General features: G+C 35.2%; 1 protein-coding gene across 1 annotated transcript in view; it reads right to left on the bottom strand.

Annotated features, from left to right (window-relative positions):
* PREX2 (phosphatidylinositol-3,4,5-trisphosphate dependent Rac exchange factor 2) overlaps positions 1-27651 on the bottom strand; it is a 179432-nt gene that overhangs the window by 69644 nt on the left and 82137 nt on the right. Inside the window, exons 12-23 of the mRNA XM_087825421.1 lie at positions 25291-25394; positions 24276-24325; positions 21201-21276; positions 19709-19781; positions 18512-18654; positions 18262-18354; positions 14939-15087; positions 10897-10982; positions 9015-9151; positions 6505-6622; positions 3871-4055; positions 2961-3122 (exon numbers count right to left, since the gene is read on the bottom strand). Coding sequence (XP_087681547.1) covers positions 2961-3122; positions 3871-4055; positions 6505-6622; positions 9015-9151; positions 10897-10982; positions 14939-15087; positions 18262-18354; positions 18512-18654; positions 19709-19781; positions 21201-21276; positions 24276-24325; positions 25291-25394 — 1376 coding nt within the window. The remainder of the gene's footprint in view (positions 1-2960; positions 3123-3870; positions 4056-6504; positions 6623-9014; positions 9152-10896; positions 10983-14938; positions 15088-18261; positions 18355-18511; positions 18655-19708; positions 19782-21200; positions 21277-24275; positions 24326-25290; positions 25395-27651) is intronic.

Raw genomic sequence — 27651 nt, 5'->3', positions numbered from 1 at the left:
TGCAACAAACTGGCTTTTGTGAACTTGAGTTTTGACCTATGTCACTGGCTTTTATTAGAGAGTGCATTAAAAATATCTGCCACATAAAACAAATCGCTGCTTCGTTTGCATGGACATGTTTACGGGCACTGCCCTGCCATTTCCTGGTGCCGCCTCTTTGAAATCCAGTGTGAGAGATTTTTTTAGGACTCAGTCCAAGAAAAGCTTTGCTTCTCTTAAGAAACTTGTATATATCACAGGGATGCTGATAAGTATGTAATAGGCTGTGTTTCCTTTTTTATTTTGGCGATCAGGAAGCTGAAGTCTAAATATAATATTCCACTTTAGTAACTAAATAGTGCTAGGACCTGCTTTTCCCTGGTGATCTATACTATCTATTCTAATATAGCTTTCTCTATAAATTTATGTCCTAATTTTCCTCCAGTACTTATCGTCTCCTTCTTCCTTTTAGTAATAAAATTTCCTGAGTTTTAGTTGAGGCCATGATGACCAGGGCTCATGGCTTCCCAGCCTCTTTCATTAAATGACCCACAGGAGTCATGTGTACAGTGTCGTCTGGGCCATGCCCTCAAAAGGAAACTCTCTCCTCTCCTCTTCCTCTTTTCCCTCCTGGGGATCGAGGACTTACACGATGGTGGAAGAGGGCATCATCCTAGGAGAGAGAGCAAAAATATAGAAGGGTCCCTAGAAGACTGTCAAGCCCCATCCCATGGGACTCCTATCAGGTTCGGCCTCCATATAAGTGAGAAATAAACTTTGTCTTGTTTTAGCCCGTGTTATCCCAGTCCGTCTTAAAGCAGCTGAATCGATACCCTACTTACTATGCCCTGACCCTAATGTTTTATTTTAATTTATATAGTGTACCTATTTCCATGTATATTTCTTAAAGCTACTTCTACTGCTTTTGTTTCATGAATGGAGAAAAGTAAAAAAGAAAATAACAAACACACAGTGACAAGTTTGACAATCAGAATCTGCTCAAACCCTTACCAAACCTTCTACAGATCCATCTCTGCAATAGAATGATTCTCTTTTCAAAATGTGTTCAAAAGGGGAACACTATTTTGCATTCATTTAGAGCTTTTAAATTTTACTCCAAAGCACTGTCAAATTTTATAAAGACAGGAGAAGTAAAAGAAAATCTGCCCTTCAACTTCAACAAGGTATGTTCATGAAATCTTTCCAAAACTCAAATACTGTAGATGAACTGAGCTCAGCAATCATGGAAAGAGGGTTAACAGACGTGACAGTGAAGCAATGGTCTTGAATATCATTGTCTTCATGTGAACAGGCTTATAAAAACTTGTAATAGCAATACATATTCAACTTAACAAGGCAAACACTATAGGAAACGCTTAAAGAAAAATACAGCGACCTCTTTCCCTTCTCCCACTCCACCTAAGGGAACCAAGGTTGACATCCCTTCGATATCCATTCACGCATTTCCTTCTTCTCATGTGGACATACTGGATATGCCATGCCTGGGCTTATCTTTTACTTACTATGTCAGGAACATAAGACACATAGGGCTAACTCATATTCATATACTTTGAGATAAATTATATTTCCTAGAATGGCTGTACCAAATTTTAAGCAACCGGCCTCATTTTGAAAGAAAGAATTTAATCAGCTAGTTTCCTATTGATATAAATAGAAAAAAATAAAAAATTACTATATGTTTTGGAGATCAGTTTCTATTCATTCTACCTCTAAAATACAGGGGTGGGAAAGTGTAAATTTAGAGTTGTTTGTATGGAAAAACCCATGCAAGTTATGATTATTACAACAGCTTTATTAACTGTGTTTTGTGTACTCACAACTGTAAACCTGTCTTTGCCCACTCCTGTATATTCTCAAATCCATCTAATTGCCTTGGTTTCCCCATCATTGTCCCTCAGCAGGACTGCTGTAATAGCTTCCTATCTGTCCCTACGCCTCCGTTCTTGCCCCTTACAATCCACTCCTACAGAGGAGTCAGCATGATCTTTCAAAAACTTCAATCAGATGAAGTTATTCCCTTGTTTAAAAGCTTCCAGTTGCTTCTCATTGATGAAAGAAGAAAACCCAAACGCTTTCCGAATTTGCAAAAGGTACAAAGCTTCCACAAGTCCTCATACTGGTTCCTGCCCATGCCTTCAACCTTATGCCTGGCAGGCCCCCTTCCACCTGGCCCTCTTTGGAGCGGGTGCCTCTGTACCATCTGCTCTTTCTACCTGGATGCTTCCCCACTCCAGTTTAAATGAAGAGTCCAACTTGTCATTCAGTACAAGCTTTCTCAAAGAGGCTTTCTCAAGCCTCCCAGCCTAAAGTTGCCATCCGGGCACTTCCCACCATAGCTGCCTATTTTGATTTCCCCATAACTCCTTTCAATATTTGACTCCCCCCCCTTGAAGATAAACATTTACTTCTTTACTGCTTCCCCCACTCGGACATAAGCCTCACGAGAGAAAATAGCTTCTCTCTTTTGCCCCATATTCCTGGGTGCAAGAACAGAGCTTGGCATATAAAAGATGCTCGATAAAATATGTCAAGTAAATGAAACAGTTGATCAATTTAAAACAGCCGATGCTCCGCATGCTTTCTGATTAAGGGCTCTGTTCCCTCTGTTGAGAGAAAAGGGAAAGAAGGACTCTACCGTAATTTTAAAATCTAACTTCAGAATTAGGTGGTCGGGATTCAAATCTCAACTCTATCTTTTGCTAGTGGGTAATATAATTCTTTAAGCCTTGGTTATTACATTTAGAAAATGTGGATAATGACCTAGCTTACAGGTTTGCAAAGATGAAATGAGGTAGTAGATTTACAGGCATTTTCAAAACTCTAAAATGTTATAAATGTTATCATTTCAATAAACTGGTACAAAAATAAGTAGTGAAAATACTAGGAATTGAATTAAATTTGACACTTAAACAATACTTTAAATAATAGTTACATGTAAAATACATACATAGAACTTTTACCTTTTTGTAACTGGATATTCTCTGACATATGTGCTCAACTTTTTCACTGCAAATGGCACTGAATTTACTCTGAAGTTCAGTAGGAATCACTTCATTCAAAGAGTTAAGGCTGGTGCAGTTTTGTACAAAATGATCATCACTTTTAGCCAGGGCTTCAAGAATCTGTAGTCACACACACACACGCATATACACAAAACACAAAACAGAACAAGAAAATGAAACCTGCCAAATTAGCCAAATAAAATGTTCGCAGTTCCACAACACACTGAGTGACCGCCCGTGGTCTTATTGGAGCTGCCTAGTATTTCTGTTCAGTGAAGCCCTGGCTTCTGTGGGCCTGTGAGCCCCGCATCTCAGGCTTTGCCTTCTGCTGCTATAAAAGGACTCCTGAAGGTGGGTAGACTTTTAAGACTCCTTGCTGGATAACTCAGTACACTGATGTGGGAACACAATGCCTATGCTACTCAGAACATATTTTTTCTCAATTTTAAAGAAGAACAAAAAAATCACTTGTCTGGTAGTGAGAGTGCATTTAACTTAAAGAATAAAAAAAAAGTTCTCTTGATAAAGTAGCAATCAGTGTTATCTACAGTGTGTGAGCCTTATCTGATAACAGCAGCAGATAAAAGCATCCTATTATGTGTTCAATTAGTAAATCCTTTTGGCTATTTGAATCAGTGGTAAGGCAGGTGTGTGTGCGCGCGCGCATGTGTGTGTGTGTGTGTGTGTGTGTGTGTGTGTGCGCGCGCGCAAGCGCAGAAACGTGTACACTCTGGATCACCGAATATGTTCAATAAACTGAGATTTACGTTATTACAGCTATTTACATCTCATAAGGTGGGGGTGGGCGAGGGTTCCAGCTGCTTTATTGAAAACACAATCAATCCCGGGTCCCCAGGACCGCCTCTACCTTGGCAGTGAGGCTGAAGAAGCCCTTGGGCTCGATCATCTTCTCGACCACGTTGCACTTGACCCCGGCGGTGCTATCGTACTCGTACACGACCCCGTACTCCAGGTGCACGTTATCCACCGTCAGGCTCACGTGCTCCTTCTTCCCGTCGAGGATGGCCATGGTGTTGAACTTGTCAATTACCTCTGGGATAGAGACAATTTTAATTCAGCAAATTTATGTTAGTCTTTTCAAATAATTTGAGTCTCCTTGAATAATTTTTAAAGAGTGTTTTAAAGGATGGCTAAATCCGATGTGCTAAATGAAGCATCTATCCTTGTGAACATTTTTCTAGAAAAAGAACATTTTTTATAAATATGTTTGAGTGATCCAAATCTCACCACTCTAACATAACTCGTTTTATCTTTGCATATCCATTTAGATCTACGGACCATATGTATGCCTATTTACACCAATATAAATATTATGCACACAATTTTATATTTTCTCATTAAAAGCATGCATGAATTAAAATCAGCATTCTCAAAACTGCCTTAAACATTGGATGAATATTTTCTGAAAGCAGAGAAAATATATAAAGTCATATTTAAGAAGCAGAAAGGAGAGGCAATAAACTTTTTTCTTTCAGCAGAGAGGGTGCCTGGATTCTACCAAGTAGCATCTTCCAGAGATAGCTCATTGAGAAAATTTGTCATCATTCACTATAATACCATTTCCATCTGCAATGTCCTCTTATAGGTTTTGGCCTACAATCAGTCAGCTGGTAAAAAACAACAACAACAAAAACACACACACAAAAAACCCCACACCTAAAATCTCAAATAAGAAATACTGAGAAACCTAATAGCAAATACTAAATAAGCAAAAATGGAATATTAGTTTATTTAAAATAATTAAGTCCCAGAATAGCTAGAGATCAATTTCCAAAGCATCTCATCAACCTTTCACTGCGACAGCAATGATGATTAGCAGAAACTAACTATAAATGAAAAATAAAAGCCGCAGGATGAGGCCCTGAGACTTAAATAAATAAGAGAGCTGGTTTAAATAAATAAGAGATCTGATTTATCATAACAAGCTTGCACTCTAATAGGCTGAGCACTAATAATACTGTCCATGAACTAAGTGGCTCTTAACAAGTAGCCTTCCTCGAGTGGAGGGAAAACAGCTTTTCCTAAGTTTCCACATAGGAGCAGTATGTAGAGGGAATTCTCCACCTGTGCTGGTTTGGAAGACACTGAAACGACAATAAATATTTACAGACACCCAACAAATATATATATGGAGAGATACCAGGACAATGGAAGAGAGGATTCAAGGACTTCTGTGAAAAACGTTTGAAACAATAATTTGAGGCATTTGTTAAATGCAAACACAAATGTAATTGCCTCAGCCCCTTCGCCCTTGGCAAAGAAGCCACTCAACACAGCAATCTGCTGGTTCTCTTCACTGGGAAAACAGGAAGATAGGAGTCCTTATCAAATGGTCTTTCTCTCATTTTCACATTGGTTCGCCTCTTTCATTACTATCAGTGTTACAGTACAGTTAAAGTTGCTTGAATCAAGAATTATTTCCAAAGGAACCATGGACCTTCTAAACTAGGGCTTCTCAAATATTAGTGTGCATTCAGGTCAGATCTTATTAACATGGAGATTCTGAGTCAGTAGATCTGGGCTGGGGCTGAGATTCCGCGTCCCTCTCTTGCTCCAGGTGCTGCTGCTGCTGGTCTGCAAGCCACATTAGAGTAAGAAGGTCCATACAACATCCAAACTCAAAACAAGGAAACACACTATAACCTGGGTTTGAATCCCCATTCGACCATGTACTAGCTTGGGTAACTCCCTTAGCCTCAATTTCTTCTCCTATAAAATGAGGATGGTGATAATCACACCTTATAAGATTTTCTCCTTTGATGACTTTATGAGATAATCGATATAAAACACTTAATAAAGTGACTACCAAAGTGCAGTAGCTATTACATGTTAGCTATAAGCTGTTATTACTTAGGCACGTGACATGACATCTATCGGTGACAATTACTTGAGGAAGTGGTTTGAATGGGGGATGGGCAAAAAGGTGAAAGAGATTAAGAGGGACTTATTTATAACATAAATAAATCATGGGGATATAATGTACAGCATAGGGAATAGTCAATAATATTGTAAGAACTTTGTACAGTGATAGATGGTTACTACACTTCTCATGGTGATTACTTTGTAAGGTATACAAATGTATAACATAGTGATTTGACCTGAAACTAATATAATATTGTTATGTCAACTATAATTAAAAAGAGCTTTAGCCCTGGCCAGTGTGGAATAGTTGGTTGGGTGTTGTCCCATACACCAGGGGGTTGCTGGTTCAATTCCCAGTCAGGGCACATGCTTGGGTGGCCTGCTTGATCCCAGTATGGGGCATGCGGGAGGCAGCCAATCGACATTCCACTCTCCCATCAATGTTTCTCTCTCTCTCCCTAAAAATTAATTTAAAATCTTTTTTTTAAAAAAAGAGCTTTATATTCCAGAATAGGGGAAAAAAAGTGGCTTGAGCATATAAGATTTTCAATTAATTGGGACTAGGCACAGGCATATTGAAAAATGCTATGAACAAATAAGGAGGAAAGAAGGAACCCACCTTCTACTTTGCAGTCAAAAGCATCCCCTCCTTCATCTCCAGGGGGTTTGGCGTTAGACTTTTGAAGGTCTTCTTGAGCGCTCTCAAGGCTGTTATAAACCCACTGTATGGAATCTTGCTGGAAATCAGGAAGGGAAAAAACATCTGAGGTATTAGAGCTTCCTAAAAATGCATATCCATTCCATAAACCTGTTTCAGAAAGAGAGCTGACAACCTTATTTTCCTTCTAGTTTGTTTAAAAATAATAAAATTTGGAAAGAAAATCAATGTCAGAAACTAATAGAATGCCCATGTCAACTATTGTTATTGTTTAACAAGCAGACCTTTTAAAGCTTGAAATTTTATCCCCCAATGGTATACTTTTAAGTAAGATATATTTCCCAAGTGTCTTACTTAAATGCCTCAAGTATATCTTAAAGTGAATTATAAAATAACAAATTTTAGATGAATAGTTTTCCAAAGAATCAACCATCTATAACTGTACAAACCATTTAAATGCTCTCCTCACAGTCATATATATTTTAATACACTTAATGCTTTTTTGAATCAAACTATAAAAAAATTGGAAGAACATCTTTCATCTCATTAGGATTCTCAAGTGATGTAACTATCTTTTAATCTTCTGCTATCATAAATCATCCTCTATTTTAATTGAAATAGCAGTTTCAGTCTTATTTAGATAAATGAGAGAAAACCGGCTACCAAGTAAATGCTTTGAGTTGCATTACTTTAAGTTTATACTTTTCCTAGGTAAGATGATAAATTGAATTGCACTACTGAGGTGTGATATAATTAAATTATCCACTTTTCTCTTGTGCTATTAACTTCACAATTGTCTTTAATTATTTATTGCTATGCATCATTAAAATGCTAGCTAATATTTGATCATTTAAATACATTTTGGTAACGTGTTGTGGCCTCCAACGACCCACATCCCCCAGTATCCTCACTTTTATGTAATTCCTTCCCACATGGTCCCTGGACTTAGTCATGTGATCTGATTTTTCCCCAAAGGTATATTAGCAAGCATGATGTAAGAAGAGAGTTGATGGATTGTAATATCCCCTCTTGAAATCCAGACACCATGCAGAAAGGAAAACCCTGCTAAAGACAGGAAAAGGAGACCATGTGGAGGAGTCTAGAGTGAAAGGTCACCAGCAGCGAAACCATAGTGCGCAGTCAGTCCCCACACAACAAAGATGTCAGTGCCCTCGCAGGAAACAACACACGGCCAACCCTCAGAATCAAAAGAAATAATCAGTCACTATTGTTTTAAGCCACCAAATGGTGGGACAGTCTGTTTTGTGACAATGGATACCTGAGAGAACATGTTATTCATTTCATAAATTTTTTCTGTCCATTTATTGTTTGTTTTTGTTTTTTATTTTTGTTTAAAATATTGTTTTTTGTGTTATTGATCAGCAACACCTCTCCAAGAAGGCAGGCAGGGAAAATCAGAAGGAGTGAAACTGAAATCAACTTAGCTACTTATTAAAATTCTGATAGAAGGGGGAAGATTTGATAATTTCAGAAGAGTCCTTTTTAAAAATTCATTCAATAATACAGTTCAAATAAATATGTATTAAACTACTTACTGTCAACCAGAATAACCTATGCGTCAATGTGTGAATTCTAATTTGCTATGCTAGTTTGACCTTATTAGTAAGCAAAATTGATGAGCTATTTTCTTGTATGTTCAGTACATTGCAGGTATCAGGCCTGAAGTGTGAGAAAATAGGCATTCGTCTTTCTGGTTTGCACAGTCGTTTTCTCCAATCCAGAAGATAGTACTTCATCGTACATGACAGAAAAAATACAAATCCTCTCATTTGAAGTTTTTTGGTGTTTAAAATCCTTTTGTATTTAGTTAATTAAGTTGAATTTTTCTCTTTTAGTCCAAAATTCACTTGTGCCTCATGAAATAATAAGATTTGCTTATAAATTAGGATTGTAATTTTATTTTTCTATGACACTTGAAATTTGGATCAGAGGGTAGTACTGAAATTTTTAAATAATGAGTACATTTTGGTGTTTTCTTTTCAGAGCTAAATTCAATTGCCTAATAAATATATTAAAAACTCAACTGCAGACCCCATAAAATCCCCAAGTTTTTGTTTTTCACAAAATTCTACTAATAAACATTGTAAGCATTTATAATTCATATATACAGACACAGGATGACCATTCTATATTCTAAAGCTATCACAAGGGTCAAGAAAGCATTTTAAATATTTGGATTTCAATTTGATAAACTTAAAACCTCAAATCACCATGAAAATGCCCCAGAATACTTTTTAAATAGGTGAAAATATTGCAACAATATAACGTAACCATTTAAACATAATCGAGGTCATAACTCATTATGCTGATAAAGCAGTCGTGATGAGATTTACAATGCTGTGCTTAAGTGTGAACCTAGAAGGGGAAACCACAAACATCTCTGACACATTCTATGTTGTCCACTGGGGTTTCTATGCAATTAGATCTAGAGAAGCGGAGAGGCAGCTTACCTTCGTTGGTCTCCTGTACTTCCTGCAGGCTGTGACATGTGCAATAACGCTGGCATGTGTCTCTTTGCTGACATTGATCCCATTGACTTTGATAATACACTGTCCAGGGTGAAGACCAGCTGCTGCAGCCACAGTTCCTTTAAATACAAATGAGAAAATTGCCAAAAATTAATTTTAGGAAAAAGATTTGTTTTTATCACATATTCAATAAGGAAAGCAATTTTTAAATATTGGGTGTCTCCCCCAAAATGTATACACACTTTGAATAATTATTAATTCCAATGGGTTAAATCTGAAAAGAAAGAAACATCAATTGATCTATCAGCTTTTAGTAGTGTATAGGTTTTTGGGGGACACCCTGTATAATAAAGATCTAGCTAATGTTTTTTGATAAATTTGGTTCTGATAGCAATACCCTCTCAAAATTTTTCTGCAACTTAACAGGCCAAACTGTGATTAACAGATTATTTTCCCACCTCCCTATGAATTAGTTTGAAGAGATTTGTAAAGTAACCTTTATAATGCTAATCAGTTATTTTCCCTTTAAAATGTCAATCTAATTTTCTAAGTATGCATATATAATGGCAAATGAGAAAGCCAAAAATGTGCCTTATTTATCTTTCTTTAGTTTACAAAATCTCTAAAAATTAAAATAGTATTCACTTTTACTTTTTTAAATGCCAACAATTACAGAAATTCTTAAGGAAAAAAATCAGTTAGCAACTACAATTGGACTGGATTTGCTAAGAAAAATAAGTTCAGGATATGCACAAAGGGTTAGGAACCAGAGAACTGAAGAATAAAATTAATCAGATAACATCAACTGTCCATCATTTATTTGCACAGACATTGACTTAAGTATGGAAATGGCATATCCTAACCAGTGAGTTAAGATTTTCAGAACCCTCCAATCATTATTATTTGATATTCTGAGCAAATCAGAGCACCATTAATAAAACAATGAATATAATTAATATAAATTACTATAAAATTTATCATAAGTATGTTAGAAGAGCCTTTCTTTACAAGCAATTTCTCCTATGAAAGAATTAATAAACATCTTGAAGACCATAATTTATATTCAAGAATTGTCCTCACTAAAATTCACTCCCAGAATCTTTAAAAAATTTTGAGGAAAATACATATAACAAGAGATATCAATAACTAATTTGTCCATCAAACAAAAAGAGAATAAAATATAAACAAAATTTTTAATCACTAAAATTATTTAATTTAAAATGCATTTTATGGTTTATAAAATGCATAGCTTATAGGAATACTTGAAGTAATCATACAGCGACAGGCTATAAAGCACACAGATCATTCTTAAACCTGAAAACTCACATCTCTGAATTACTGACAAAAATATAACTATTTGCTGTCAGAGAAAAAGACAAATAGATGGCCTTAAGAATCATTATATCCTTTGGCTAAACTAAAGCATGCAGAAAAGCATGCAGGTTTTAGGAGGGATCATTCATTTATAAATTTTTACAGAGATAAAAATGCCCTACAATTTTTTTTATTGATTGATTTTAGAGAGAGAGGAAGGGAGAAAGAGAGGGAAACACTGATTTTTTGGTTCCACTTATTTATGCATTCATTGGTTGATTCTTGTATGTGCCCTGACTGGGGACTGAACCTGATCTTATTGTATCAGGACGACACTCTGATACTGAGCTACTCAGCTGGGGCATGCCTTACAATTTTTAACAGGTTTTCAAAAATATTATTTTAGAAATATACTACCATAGAGTTAATGCAGTAAAAATATAATCGAGAAAATTCATAACATGAGAGGCACATTTTAAACATATTCTTGTGTAGCAAAGAATAGCAAACATGCTGGAAAGCTGTTAATGTGGCAGGATGGCTTTCTCACCTCTTCCTACCGCGTGCACAACGGATGGGCCGTAGCCGCGGATCTGGAATCCAAGCCCCTCAGCTGAATCTGGGATTTTCACGGTCCTAAAATCAATCCAAAAATAGGGTAAGATGACTTTAAAACACCACAACTGGCCAGAACAATAGTTGTCCGCACCTTCATTTATTCTTTCAATGAATTCGTATTGAAGGTCGACTGTGTGACAAAAACCCTGGGTTCGAAACCCTTGAAACAGGCACCCCGCCCGGTGCGTGGCCTGGCAAGGGCCCGGGGCAGGCCGCACCGCAGCGCCCTCACTCGCCGTGGCCCGCACGGTGCACCCGGAGTGAGGACTGCTCTGGATCCTCGTTTAGGGACCTGAGAGTTGGATACCTTGAATGAACTCGACTCCTCTGAGCCTGTTTCCAGAAAGATGATGGTGTAAAGCTGACTCCGCAAGGTGTCGGTGGCGGTGCAAAGAGATACCTGTGGTCAACTGCCCTGCATTTTGCTATGAACTAGGTAGGTACTTAACCAAATGGAAGCTTCTCTCCTTCGTTTACTATTACGAAGAAGGCATCGGGGCACTGTGAAATTTCGTTGTTAACATTAACATAAAAGAAACACAGAGTGCATACATTTCTACCTGTTGTGAACTCCATCAAAACACAACAAAGAGGTAGCTATAAAGAACAGATGTGTCAAACACTGTATCAAAGTAATTTAAGAATATGATTAGCATTTATTCAATTTTAAAGTGGAACTTTAAAAGAATAATACATCAGAAGGTAAACCTGAATAAATAAAAATAAATTTTCAATGGATCCACGCGGAAAAGAAGACAAAGGGGTGGAGAACTTGAGGGAGCTGACACGGCAAACCAGAGGGGGATGTCGGATTTGGCACCAACAAATGAGCTACTCCATAGAAGGAAGCCAGAAGCCAGATATAACAGAAAAGCAAAGAACAGGAGATACGATGGAGCCTCATAACAATAAAATTGAGTATAATAAATTGCAGTACAGAGCGGGGACAAATGAACAAAGATGCAATAAATGTTGATGGATAGCCCTGGATGCCCAAGAAACAGAAGTGTTTTCCAAAAGATAATGAGCGAGTCATGAAATAAATGCAGCAGTACTTCAAAGGCACATTAAACAGTCTCGAGCCTTATTTGCAGTTTATGAAACAGTTGTTGGGCCAGTTTGAGCGCCCTGGTGCCTAGAACACGTGAGAAAGCATGAGAAAGCCTGAGGCAGGGGCCGGCACTGCAACCTAAAATATAACCCAGGCAGGCACTCTGGCATTCGGCGACAAATATACATTGCCTGTTCCAGGGAACCTTGGAAGTCTTGTTATAAATCCGTTTATACACTACGAAGTTATCTACACATTGGTGGGAAGGACGTCAAAGAACTAATTTGTCTTTAATCCTTAATTAAATAATTTTTGGTATATAAAGCTGTATCTGCTTTCTGTGAATAGTAACTTGTTGAGAGTATCTGCCAAAGACACACTTGAAAATAGAAGATAACTAAGGAAAAGAAAAGGGAATAAATAAATTTTCTGAGCATGAAACAAAAAATAGAGGTCGCTCATGCTTCTCTATATTATCAGTGAGAGTTCACTTTTGCTGAAATAAAGCTCTCAGGCCATGATGAATTATTGTTCTTCAGGATGGTGAAGAATTCAGGGGCCTCTCAACCCTTTCTAAGCAAGGTCTTCCATCTTTCTAATATTGCTCAGAAGTTTGACCCTACCCTAATCTAGAGGATTATTATAATTTTCTTAACGAAATTTATATAGAACACCATGAGATGCATTTGGTCGTAATTTGGGGACTCCATTCATAAAATGATGTTTGGAAAATATGTTTCCCTGGTGGGAACACTATGTTGCCTATTAAAAGAAGAATTACATTTATACAGGAAGGATGCTCTACTTCCTGCAGAAAACAAGTGCCTAAATTATCTTTTACAAAGCCTGCTGAAAAATTCCCTGATGTTATCTATTGTAAAATACAGCTAGATTCAAAAGAAAAAAATCTGTTGTATTTACTTCTCATATTTTTGCTTTTTTTCCTCCCAAACAAGATATTTCATAAATTGTAAGTAGCTATTGCAAGAAAATATGAGAGTGATTTCTAGGAATTGTACATCAGAATGAAAACATAAAGGAAAGGTTATAAATTTCAAACAAATGAATAAGAAGAAAAAAATGAGTACTCCATCCTCAAAATAGCTTTAAAATACAATGTAAAATATGCTCTTGATGTAATCAAGAAGCAACGGAAAAAATGAAATGAGAAAACAGAAAAGCATCATAGGTCATGTTACTGGAGTACATACTGGGAGCTAAATGTGTCACTAAGTTCTTTCCAAGCCAAGATTTGTTTAGTGTTCTTAGCAGCTCTGTGACATAGGCACTCCTACTAGCCCAGTTTGTTTATGGATTAGGATGTTGAAGCAATGCAGTTAGCCGGCAAGTGGTGGATGAGAGGCTTGAACCTAAACCAGAAATATCAAGTTCCAGCCACTGTGCAACGAATGCCGAGGGAAGAATCCGAAGCCCCAGGTTCCAACCCTGCTCATCTCGCAACTACTTCCAGGACTGAGGATGTGCCCTATCTATTTAGTTTTCAAGCCGATGACTTCCAAGTCCTCTACCTCTTGAAATGTTTGTGATCAGTGGACCAGTATTTGTAGGGTTAAATTAGGGGTCACGGGGCCATTGGGAGAGTCTTCATGGTCACCAGTGATTGCTTTGGAATACCACTCCCTTATTCCTTTCTTCTTAAATGTCCTCAAAGTGTCCAGAGGTAGGCAACTAGGTTAGCCTTATCCTAGATGGCAGGGAGAAAGGGAGGGTCACTAGATCATAGTTTTGGAGAGATGACATTGTTATGGTTATTTGCTGCTCTCTAGCCCAAAGTCCTTCTAAGTGAGTAACTTTAATGAGGTCTACTCTTTCAGAACCCTTGGTAAGCTGTTGGTAGAAGCATCTACCTTGATTAACACTACATGATCTAGCCCATTACACTGCACTTCAAGTCTTAGATAAATAGTGTACCAAGCCTTGCTGGATAAATATGTTGAGGCAGGGAAGAAGACTATATTATATATACTCAAAATCTTCCTATAAGTAGTTAAAATAAACCATTTTGTTTTTGACATGGTAACCTTCATTTATCTTAAAATTAATGAAGTTGCTTATCACTGCTGACAAATAATATAATTAAGTCTTAAACAGTAATTTTGATATAACCATAGTACGTACATACACTAATACATTATGATATGTACTTAATATACATTATTTTTATTATTTCATTGGTTAAACAAATGGAAACCTGATAAGGACTAGGAGACCAACAATGCTTTACAATGTCTTCCAAGTATATCCATAATATCTTATTAATTTTTCTAAAAGAAAAAATCATAAAGCATATCCCATTTTATAATATATGATTGTGCACATGTGTGTCAGTACTTAAGAAATTCAACTAACACTGAATTTCCAATGAATAAGTCTGTACTCTGACTTTACTATGATAAACATGAATTTTTTCTAATCATAGGTATATAGATAGGCAGATATATATTTTTAAAGAATGGATCTATTTCTATATTCACACAAGCATGGAATTTGTTTTCACCCAGTCTTGATCCCATCTCCTTTCAGCGTTTAAATATAAGTGTGTTGAATCAACTCACAGCCCCTGAAATTCTTAGAGCTGAACATGGGGAAATGCAGTTCTTATCAAGTGTTTTATTGGTTTTCTTCACTCATAGACAGACTCAACCCAACTCAGACCAGGAAAATTTAGGCAGCAAAAGGAAAGGATTATTTCTGCTGAAACTACCTGATTCAAGTAGCAAGCATTTTGTCACCATAAACAATGTAGCTTTTCCCATCATTTAAAGACCAGTATTAGCAATGTTGGTGAGGTTTAAATGTTTCAAGCAATGACATGTTTAATTCTAGACATTTGCTTAACTTTTCTATTTTATTCACCTAATGTATATATTTTTTAAAATCCCACATAAATCGTACAACTTACTCCCTTGGCTTTGTGCTCACAAGAACTCTTAGAGGTTTTCTGCTGTTTAAGCATGATTTCAGGAAGCAATCCACTTCATTGAAAGGCCTCATAAAAACTAGGTCACCATTAATAGCAAAAATCTTTTTTCCAACTTCCATGCCAGCCATCTAAGAGAGAAATAACAAAAATAAAAAATAATAATAATAAAGTCAACTTATATTTTAATAAGGGAACTATTTTCCCCCAGAATTAGAATCTAAAAAGGTCTATAACATTGATTTTGACATTTTAACATATCTACAATGCTTTTATACAACTTCAAAAAACAAAACTGTGGGAGAGACGACAGAGTTATTCTCTCTGACCTAGTTTTAAATTTCATCACCCGTCTTTACTGAAATTCTCCCTTCCCTCCTCCCTCCATGACTTAACATTGTACTCCTCTTATGACCTTTTCTTCTGCTGTATTTTATGGTTTTTTAAAAATATCATTTCATCCTTTTAACTACAGTCAAATCGCAGGTTAATTTCTTTTCCATGTATATCCAATTAACTCAGAGAGTTTCAACTTCAATATAGACATCAATGGCAACCAAATATGCATCATTAGCCTGAGAAAGCGTAAGTGTCTCCAGGGAGGAGAGAGAAATGTCCTAGACTCCAAGGAAGTGTGCTCTAACAAGCACAGACTACAAGACGCTGAAAAGACGACAAAGGAGGCATTATCCCAATCTTCCTGGTGCAGCCACTGTGGAAAACAGCATGGAGGTTCCTCAAAAAATTAAAGATGGAGCTGCTGTTTGACCCTGTGATCCCACTTCTAGGAATATATCCTAAGATTCCCAAAACACCAATCAGAAAGAATATATGCAACCCTATGTTCATAGCAGCATTATTTACAATAGCTAAGATCTGGAAACAGCCCAAATGCCCATCAGTGGCTGAGCTGTAAAAATGGAGGATTTCTTACTCATTGCAATGGCATGGAGGGACCTGGAGAATATTATGCTCAGTGAAATAAGCCAGTCAGAGAAAGGCAAATATCACATGATCTCACTTATATGTGAAGTCTAATGAACATAATAAACTGACTGATGAACAAAACAGTCCCAGAGGCATGGCTGCATGGAACAGGCTGACATATCTCAGAGTGGGGGGCGGGAGACGGGAAGAGGTTAACCAAAGAACTTATACACATATAGGCATAACCAATGGAAACAGAAAATAGTGTGGTGAAAGCCTGGGGTGGGGCAGGGGCTGCGAGGAGGGGGACTAACGGGAAATTAGGGGACATCTGTAATACTGCCAACAATCAGATAGATGATAGATAGATGATAGATAGATAGATGCTAGATAGATAGATAGATGATAGATAGATGATAGATAGATGATAGATAGATAGATAGATAGATAGATAGATAGATAGATGATAGATAGATAGATAGATAGATAGATAGATAGATAGATAGATAGATAGATAGATAGATAGATGATAGATGATGATAGATAGATAGATAGATAGATAGATAGATAGATAGATAGATAGATAGATAGATAGATGATAGATAGATAGATGATAGATAGATAGATAGATAGATAGATAGATAGATAGATGATAGATAGATAGATAGATAGATAGATAGATAGATAGATGATAGATGATAGATAGATAGATAGATAGATAGATAGATAGATAGATGATAGATAGATAGATAGATAGATAGATAGATAGATAGATAGATAGATGATAGATAGATGATAGATGATGATAGGTAGATAGATGATAGATAGATAGATAGATAGATAGATAGATAGATAGATGATAGATAGATAGATGATAGATGATAGATAGATAGATAGATGATAGATAGATGATAGATAGATGATAGATGATGATAGGTAGATAGATAGATGATAGATGATAGATGATAGATAGATAGATAGATAGATAGATAGATAGATAGATAGATGATAGATAGATAGATAGATAGATAGATAGATAGATAGATAGATGATAGATAGATAGATAGATGATAGATAGATAGATAGATAGATAGATAGATAGATAGATAGATAGATGATAGATAGATAGATGATAGATAGATAGATAGATAGATAGATAGATAGATAGATAGATAGATAGATAGATAGATAGATAGATAGATGATAGATAGATAGATATAGATAGATAGATGATAGATAGACATTATCTCTCCATGCCAACCAGGTCACTCGTCTTAACCAAACCTACTGCCTATAAACTATATGCTCTTTTAGTTACCAGATAAGTGATGAAAACCTGGGAGAAGGTGTTTTATCAGAGGCATAGTCAGATGAAGCTGTGCTCTAGGAACATCCTCTAAAAATGTCTGGGAGAAACATTTCCTTCTCACAGAAAATTACTAAAAATAGTCATCTGATGACCAGGCCCACTAACAGAGTATGAGTTGACCAGAATTATTTTGTTTGACATTAATGTGCTGCACATGAAGCTTTGTCTTGCACAAGAGACTTTGGGCATTAGCAGGTGAGAGGATGGGTGACAGTTTACTACTAACTAAACAGATTCAAAGTTAAAAGCCATGTTTCATTTACTATCACATTCTTTATTAAAGATTGAAATATTGAAAAGTTTGCTGGGGGAATAAGCATCTTACAAGTCAGGAAGCAAGGTGAGAAAACTTTAACTCTGATAAACTTGGTTTATAACACTGGAAAGTAGGTTCCATGAGGACAGGAAATTTTGTCTGTTTTGTTCATTGCTGTATTCCCATAGCCTAGAACCCCACCTAGCATACAATAGGTACCAAATAAATAAATCCAAAAGAATGAATGAAATGACTAAATGTCTTGGTTTAAAAGGCTGGTGAGGTGAGAGAACATCAATCAGAATTAAAATGAAAAAAATAAATCAAAGATTGTGCTTTACTGATGGAAGTTGTATTTATATGACAATCAAAAGCGAAAGGAAAATAGAAGACAGAGCCTTTGAATTAATGGAAGAAACTTCTATCTTGAGGAACAGTCCCAACCTACACAATTTCCACAGGGTTCCAGGCTAGAATCAGTGAACAGGGAAGTCCTAAGGGCATTTGGCCTCCCAGGAGGTCAAGAAGTTGACAGCTGTAGATATCTCCAATCCCACCCCAAAACTACACCTGAGTACCCAGACATGACCCCTCTCACAGATCTCAAGAGTATTTGTTAGAACCTCAGAATCAAATTACTCAGAAACATTATTTTCAATAAGGTTACTAAAAGGCTAATTTCAATTAGTTTAGAAATTTTGGATTTATATATCATGGGCAACAAATTTAAATAAAAATGCTAATTTACATTACCTCAGCATTAGACCCCTTTTCTACCAACTTAATTATTGGAACTTTATTTTTGTCTTCTAACCCAAAACCATAGCTTCCTTCATTGGATTTAATCTGAAATGCAAAATATTAACATTATTAGTAAGGCAAGTAGGAAAAAAGTTTGTAAATCCAACAGAATGAAATAATATATATCACCAAACATGTTTATGTAACCTCCTGCTAATATCTAACCGAGGAGAAAATGTATATAACATATTAATAAACTTACCAATAATGATTTAGCTATAACATTTTCCACAACTTTTAAATCATGTTTCATAAGTCGATGTTTCATATTGGATCCTTCCATTTCCTCATCCGCAAAAAAACGGAAAAGTAGAGGTTCATCTTTGAATTCACTTTTTTCAAGGACTAAGGAATCAGAGATTCAAATTGTTTCAATTAATCCAAAAATCAAACTCCTTGTCCAAACTGAAAGACATTCATTAAAGTAATACTTGTGCCATGGCCTCAATTTTATACGCCTAGAACAAGTTACATTCACTAATATCCATAAGATATTTTTCTATTTCTTTCTGTAATTTCAAGCCAATATTTCCTTTAAGCTACTGTTACCTAAAGGATTTTGAGTATTTTAATACAAGGTATACTTTTTTCAGTGTTAGTTTTGTAGTTAACCAAGTCTTTAACTTTCCAGATTAAAGCCTAAATTTAAATAAAAGATCATATTGAGTAAAAATGTATACAATCCAAAATATAGAAAACTACCATGTTTTGAATTTGTAGTAAACATTTTAAGTATGTTTTTAATATTGTGCACAATTATGGGAAAATTCAAATGGATTAAGTGTTGTCTTTGTGTATCTGAGCAATTCCCATTGTGCTCACTTTGTTCTAACACTTGAAACCAGAAATATGTCTTCTGGGTGAAATGTGATTTTAGTTTCCATTAATTCTTAGTTCATTTGTTTCAAAGCATTATTCTCAAATAACCTTATTTTTGCAAAGGTCAGTTCTTTCCCTTTCATATGAACATTAATAATTTCCCCCAAATCCCTAAGATTGCTCACATATCCTAATGATACAAGGCTTATATTTTATAAGCCTTTTAAAAATAAGGCTAAATACCAATAGAAAGAATTTGTATTCTGCAAGATCTTGACAGCAGTGAAAATGTGTTAAAAGAGAAATCTTTTCTATTTCCATTAATCTTTCCTTAGTACCTTGAAGAGTACTTTGTTGGGACAGGTTGATTCATTAAGCCAAGGAGCTAGAGGGGGGGAGGCAGTGGTCCCACAGCACAGTAGAAATTTGGGGTTTTATGTTGAGACATGGACAATGGCAAGGCCCAGATAGTCTTGCTGGTTCACCTCTGAATGACTTCACTGGAAAACTGACATATTCCCAGTATCCTAACAAAAACAAAACAGTGAACTATATAAGCTTCCAGAATAAAAATTCTTACCATGGTGCATAAATCCATTGTCACAGAGTCCAACCCCAAATATCATGGCCTCTTCTCTGGTGCGGCAATCCCCCTGTTAACCGTAAAAGCAGTGGACAGGTTAATAGGCAACCGAAGGCTTGCATCTTTACTACATTTGATATTCCCAGCACTAAACGGGCAAAGCCATTTATATATTATGGTATTCATTGCTTGCATAAGCCCACAATATGTCTAATTGCTATAAATCATTTACTTGATAAAGAAAACATCTTTTGATATTAAATGAAAAACAAAGATTTAATATTTCTTGAGAAAAACCATACTTTATTAAATATGAAAACATATAAGTAGCTAAAATTTATGGCTACCAAAAATGACTCCTTTGTCTTACTCCTTCAATCTCGTATCCTAATTATACATCAAGGAAATATCCTATATATTGAAATCACTTTAAAATAAAGCTAAGTAAATCATTATGCATGATCTCAGCTATCACTTCCCTTCCAAAAAATGGTCTTGCTCTTTAAACACCCCTAAAGAAACTTACTAGTGTAGGGTGACTGGTAAAACTATTAGAGTAAAATTTTTGGCTGAACCAGCAAATGCAAGCTTCTCTTTCATTATATTCCCAAAAAAGTAATCAGAGCATATAAACCCGTAGAGAAAGCCCAGTGCAACCTCTTGTCACAGGATCTACTTTATTCATATAAGTATAGATTCATATGTATGAAAATGTAAGTGTATATGTGTGTGTATGTGTGTATATAACCTTAGAGTTGTATGTTTTACAATTTAAGAAGTGCTTTCCACATAGTATCTCATTTTTCCTAGTCCTTTTAGCACTTAGGTAGTCTCCCTAATCTATCTTCTCTCTGTCAATGCCATTTCTGTGTGAACACTCTCATCTAGTATTTCTTCATCTCACTTCTAAATTATCACAATTTTTGGTACTTTCTCCAACATACGCTATTATAGAATTAAACTTTATTACACAGAAATTTCATGTTCCAAAACTTTAAACAACAAATTTTGTACTTTCCTACTTAAAATGTATGGAGATGGTTATTAAAGCTCATAGTATTCAAGCACAATTATTATCCAACAGAGAAAAAAGTCGAGGAAGATTAGAATAACTTGTTAAGACTAATAAACAGATACTTTAAAACAGTAAAAAAAATGCAAAAAATTTTAGTCTATGTCCATTGATTGCTTCTTTTCAGTGATATTCAAATTATGTTTTTTTGTTTTTTTTACTAAGTATCTCATCTGATCATTTAAAAATAAGAACATTGAAAGACAATGTAGCATAAAAATTAAGCTAAAGACTCTGAAGTCAAATAGATTATCTTGGTTCAAATTCTAACTCTGCTTCACATTAGTTGTATGAATCAGTCAAGTTATTTCACTGTGTATCTGTGGGTGGGGATTAAAAAAAAAAAGTACCTAAATTACGTGCTTAAATTTACATCAACAGTGACCATAACTCAGCAACTCTTATTTGTCTATTTACCTGTGCAATTAACCAGTCTATCAGTTTGTTGGCCATGACTACAGATTTATAGGTCCTTAAATGGTAATCTTTATCTCTATAAAGAAAAAAAGAAACCAAAAACATTAAGGAAGGAGATCAGTGAGCACACGGAAACATTTCATTTGATATGTGCAACAGGAACATTTACTCAATGTAATCTGAATCGATGTGAAAATAAGAGAGGTTTATATGGTCTGTACAATACCTGAAAACTCCTTCATCAGCTCATACCAATAGAAGAAACCCACAATGATAACAAAATAGGACATTTCTTTTATATCTAAATAGATTAGTACTTTACATTACCTGGTAATAACTTACCTAGAAATATAATATCTCATTAATAAAAGAATAATAAAATTTTCCCCTTTAAATCAAGATAGATTCTACGAAACATCTCAAAATATGGAGAAGAAAGCAATCCATTTAATTCCCTCTCCTGACTTCTCGGGGAAGACTGGACTTGCTCTGAAGAAGTGCTCATTTGGCTCAGCTGTACTAGAAGACCGCAGGTCTATCCTATGGTAAATACACTGATAACCGGGTCATTCATTTTGTCACAATGACACCACATCCCCAGGGAACCAAGGTAGTCAAGTATCTCCACATCAGACTCCTTTCAGTACACTTCCTAGATCTGAGAAATTAGTCTAAGTTTAGTTGGATACAACAAGGTGCTAATGATCAGAACAAGGCCCCAAAGACAAAAATCAACAATTCATTAAGTTTGTAGACCTGGATCAAAAGGGAATGAGAGCCTTAGCCAGGTAGCTCAGTTGGTTGAGTGTCATCTTGATGCACCAAGGTTGTGAGTTCAAACCCCAGTTGGAGCACAGGCAAGAGTCAACCAAAGAATGCATAAATAAGTGGAACAACAGGTTGATGTTTCTCTTTCTCTCTCTCTCTCAAATCAATAAATTTTTAAAAAATTTAAAAGGGGAACGAGAAAGTGACAGTCTTTCCAAAATGACAAAAAAATCCAAATTGTAAACAACTTGAAGTGATAAACTAAATTCAGTTTTCTAGCCTCTGTCAGAGATTTACAATTAATATTTACATCATTTTACCCACTCTCATAAAGAGTTCCCTGAAACAGGGTTGAAATTTCTGAGATTTCAATAGTAAATGCACTAGGTTAGCCAGTCATCGACGGCAGATTTTTAAAATCTTAACACTATCTCCTTGTTGATACCTCATAATCCATTTCTTCTTGGTCCCCAGAAGCATTATGAGAAAGAAGAAGGTTGAATACCATGTGTTCTTCACCCAAGTAATTTTTCTTTTCATAAGCTGAGTTCACACATATTAAAAGCATGACTATCATACATTCCATCTGTTTTATGGGACTTTTTTCCCATAAAATTTCCCTTGACAACGCATAAACAATTGTCACTTCTAGCCAAAGAACAATTCCTTCTTATCAGCTCTCACTGACTATAACTTTCTCGATAAGAAGTTCCATATGCCTAAAATATATTTTCAGAACACATTTTCTCACATATAAACTCTACATTTACACAGGTGACATGAAAAATTTATCCATTACTGTTTTTTATTAGTTTAGCAGTAAAATAAAAATAAGCACCCACTTGCTATCAAGTTAAGCAAACATCTTTTAGTATTAAATTATCCAAAGTATTTGCAGGTAATCTTTGCCAGAGAATCAACAAATATTGGTTCTTTTCCCCTTTTTTTACGCTGTGAAGCCTTCCTGTGCAAGTGGACGGGGCACTTTCAGGAGTGATGGGTAAGATCCTGCCTTCTCCCCCAGAACCTGCAGTGTGTTCTCTATGAAGCGTTAATGGGCATTCCAATACACTTAAACAACTTCTGAAATGTTTTTATTTTTAATTAAGCTCTGCATCTCCTTGGAATTGGAAACCACAATAAAAACTAGAAACAGTCGCCCAGCCGGGTGTGGCTCAGAGGTTAAGCGTCGACCTAGGATCCAAGAGATCAGGGTTCGATTCCCGGTGAGGGCACATGCCCGGGTTGCGGGCTGCAGCCGATCAATGACTCTCATCATTGATGTTTCTATCTCTGTCTCCCTCTCCTTTCCTCTCTCTGAAGTCAATAAAGATATATTATAAAAAAAATAAAATAAAATAGCAACAGTGTACATCAAACATGTGGATTCTATAGCCACAACTGAAAAGCCTCTATATTCATTCTGGAAATAGTACATCCATATTTTTGTGTGAAAAATATGTTTAAGTCAATAAACTCTGTATGATATCTGGCCATTTGAAATTAGCTTAACATTACATTACACTCTATCAGTTAGTGTATATTACATATATAGTATATTACATATATAGTGTATATCAGTGCACTTTACAAAGCACAATAATACTGCTGGATGGTCTCCTCTATGTTTAACCATAACACAAAACTCAAAGTTTTCTGTTGTCTTTCTAAAGAGATAAACTGAAAATTAATCCTGATTCCTCTTAAAAAATAAAAGGCATTATTGCTCTCTTTTTTAAAATAATAAAAAGCATATCTCTTCAGAAGGAAAAACACCGTGAAGAATAAAATTATTAAATTGTATTTATTAACTCCAAAGTGATTCTTCATTTTCAAGTATAAAATCTTTTCTTTGAATTAAAGACCATTAGAAAGAAATACTGTAAAATAAAATACACATCTAAGATCAGATTACACAATTTAATGTAAAAATTAATAGACAAGTAATCATAATGGTAAATATTTATAGTAAACCATATCTCCAAATCTCCCAGTCTACTATTATTTATTAAATATTAACTAAATATGGATCATTTCATTATCAAGTTTATAATTTACTGTGAATTAATGGCAAGTAATTTTAGAAGTCAGAATAAAGAGTGGCAGAAATTATATATTTAGAGCCACAGAAAATTTAGGAATATTTTTAAGATAAATTATTACTTAAAATAATTTTTAAAAGTAAAATTTTCACTTTTGGAAAAAAAATAATAAGCCAACAATTTCTAGCCAGATAATGTTTACTTAATATGCAATACAAATATTTCCAGATATATAAGTTGCCCAGAAATTAGAAACCAGACTCACCTTATCACTGGAGTAAATAAACTATGAAGACGGCAATATAATCTTACACCCTATTATAAAATAAAGATATGTCAAAAGCAAGTAAGAACACTAAAAGGATATACAAATGACATTCTGAAATAAATGTATTTATCCACCACTGACATTCTGGAATCATTACACAATCTCAATCAATATAAAAGTTATTCAAATATTACATTCCAATATAATGCATATGTTGTAACTCATAAAAATAATGTAACTTAAATAATTAAAATAGGATTAAATTGTGCCATGAATTTGTCATACACGTATGATATATACATATACAAAGGATTTTTCAAATTATTTTTCTTAAAATAGAAAATAAAAAGATGGAATGTAAACAGAAAATAAATCTGCCTGGCCAGTGTGGCTCAGTGGGTTGACCATTTTCCCATGCACCAAGAGGTCACCGGTTCAGTTCCTGGTCAGGGAACATGCTGGAGTTGCAGGCTCGATCCCCAGTGGGGATTAATGCAGAAAACAGCCAATCCATGTTTCTCTCTCATCAATGTTTCCCTCTCCTTCTCTCTCCCCTTTCTTTCTCTCCCCCTTCCTTTCTCTCTAAAATCAATTAAAACATTAAAATAAACAGAAAATAGATCTATCATCAGCAATATATCATACTATTGGTTCACTGCATGTCAATATAAATTTTGTCAAGTGTACAAAAAATGTTACATTAATTTTATATATTTGTAGTTTTCATTTATTCACATATCATGACCACTTATTGCTACATGTGAAATAGCTTTCAATGATAAAAAACTTCTGAATGATGCAGCTGCATTATTTCCATTTAGAACTAGATAAGAGAATAATGATTTAACATTAGAATTCTTACACTAGCAAGACAAAATTGAGAGGTTTGCTTATGTATGTCATTTAAAAAACTTCTGTACCAGAAGAATATTTTAAATCTCTCAACAGCATTTTATCTTGTTAAAGTATCACATGAATTCTGCTATCGACAAAAGGTTATAGAAGCTGTTACCTTTGAAATCACATCCTGCATCTCATTTCTTGGATAAAATGTTCCGTCATCATAGCGAAATCTATATAACATCTGTTCTGGTTTGAATTGATGTTTATCAGTAACTAAGAACATAAAAACAATGTATTAAAATACTGCCAACCTAAAAAAGTGGCAGCTAAAAACAAGTACATTTGTGAAACTCATATTCCCAAATACTGAACATTAGTTTTACCAAAAGCTTTTCTTTTCCTAACACAGTAATGCAAATCCAGTATTTAGACAGTAAGATTCATGATAAGATTTGGTTATACAGTACATTTACCATTTCCATACAATGACTTAAGAACTAAATTGAGGTTATTAACATTGATCTAGCATATTATATGCATTTGTGTGTAGTGTGTTTATATATTTATATAAATATACAAGTGTGTGTTTTCTATTTCTTTACAATGCCACAAAGTCGAGCAAACAGTACCCTTCACTATTCCAATTAGTGAGTTATGGTTTGAGTTTTAGCTCTAGAAGTGAATTTTAACATTTATCTGTTTTATCCCACAGTGATAAAGCCAAGACCACACATACACCAGTCTTGACCATTTACCCTGTATTTAGCTCTCCAGAGCAGATTGCATAATTTCGCTATGCAAATGATTCCAACATTTTAAGTTTTCTTACACTGAGAAATGTAAAAATGAGGAAATTAGAAATTTTCTTTCATGTCACTCAATTTTTTATTTTTCTCAGTGGAAAATGACAGTGGTCACTCTTCACTCGCATCCTTATGATAAGATTTTCATAATAAAGACTCCTCTTAAACTTCCTCTCAAATATTCTTTTTTCCAGAAGTTATTTTACAGACTGTTAAGTTTTTTAAAAATGACTGTTCTAGAAAGCAAAAACTTAAAATTGAAGTTCAGAGTTTACATGTAAATGTTTTTTTTACAGGGAACGCAAATTTGCAGAAGAGATCATTTACTGCAATGGCCTCTATTTTCATGATTAGGTTGAAGACTCTGACCTTTACTTTTTGTTAACAATGTTGAAGGGGGAGGAAAAGCTGTTGGAATTAAATCACATGAACTACATTTGGTGAATCCAGAAACAAAATGCCAAAAGGCTTGTAAACACACACACACACACACACACACACACACACACACACACACACACACACACACGAGAAGTTTCAGCTATTTTATCCCAAACTCTCCAAACCATGTGCATGGCTTGTAGCCGTAAAATTGAGACAGGATTGCTGACCCCGCCCCCCAATAAAAGATAAACAACACAGGCTTTTGACATCCTTTTTTCCAAATTAAACCCCAAAATAAAAAAGCATGTGTGGAAAAAAAAATTCGAGAGAAATATTTTAACTCCTATGGCGTCTTTCAAGACCAGTTATTGAGTTCTCTTATGCAATCTACCTACTCCCACTTCTATCACTTAAGATTCACTGAAATAAATTGTCTTGATATTCCAAAATTCAAGAAAATGTTGGGCCCAAATGCCTCTTGCCACAATAAAGCAAGTGGTGGTTTAACCTATTCAAAATGGAGTGCTAGCCCATTAAGCAAACTCCTGTGACTTCGAGAATTAATCTTGGGTTAATCTGCAACTCTTAGCTGTTGCCCTGGAAAAACAGTAAATAGTTCTGCATTCAAGTCTACTCCCTCAACTTCTTGAACATGGAAAAAGGGTTTATTAACCGACTGAGTTCAGGTCATCTTGTGAGAAAGGCTGCTTATTGCCATCTTTTCAACAACCATGTGATGTTACCAGGGTGCACTGGTAAATATTGAACAACTGACTTTCTAGGTGGGAGGGAAGAAGGGGCTCTTATTTGTAGCATTCGCCAGATTTCCGTGGTATAAATACTCCTGAAATGGCCAAATGCAAGGTACTAAAACAAAGTCACTGAACACAGAGTTAGACATGTGTTGACACACTATTATCTAGTATTTCCACCACCACACAGAAATAATAGATATAAGTAACACAAAGAGCATGGTGAACAGTAAAACAGTTTGGAAGAGATGAGTTCTAAGAATATATTACCTTTGTTTACAATTTATGTAGTTATATGTTTATATAATATATGTAAAATAATTAGGAAGTGATGCATTTTAAGAATGTATTACCTTTGTTTATAATTTATGTATTTATATGTTTCTATAACGTCTATTTTAATAATAGATATGGTTAACAACCACCTTGCAATTTTAAAAAAAAATTAATTACCCACTCTCTTGAGCTCATACAAACCAACTTCAGCACACCAGTGGATAGAAGCAATGAGGTCTCTGAATTCTCATATTAGCATTTACAATGTAAATAGTAGTGCCAGGCAAGAAGAATATCATCAGCATATCACAGAGA

This window comes from Miniopterus natalensis, chromosome 16 (assembly GCF_054644295.1).
Source record: "Miniopterus natalensis isolate mMinNat1 chromosome 16, mMinNat1.hap1, whole genome shotgun sequence".
In the NCBI taxonomy this organism is placed as follows: Eukaryota; Metazoa; Chordata; class Mammalia; order Chiroptera; family Miniopteridae; genus Miniopterus; species Miniopterus natalensis.
Note: the sequence above shows the minus strand (reverse complement) of the source record. Positions and strands in the feature narration are given on the sequence as shown.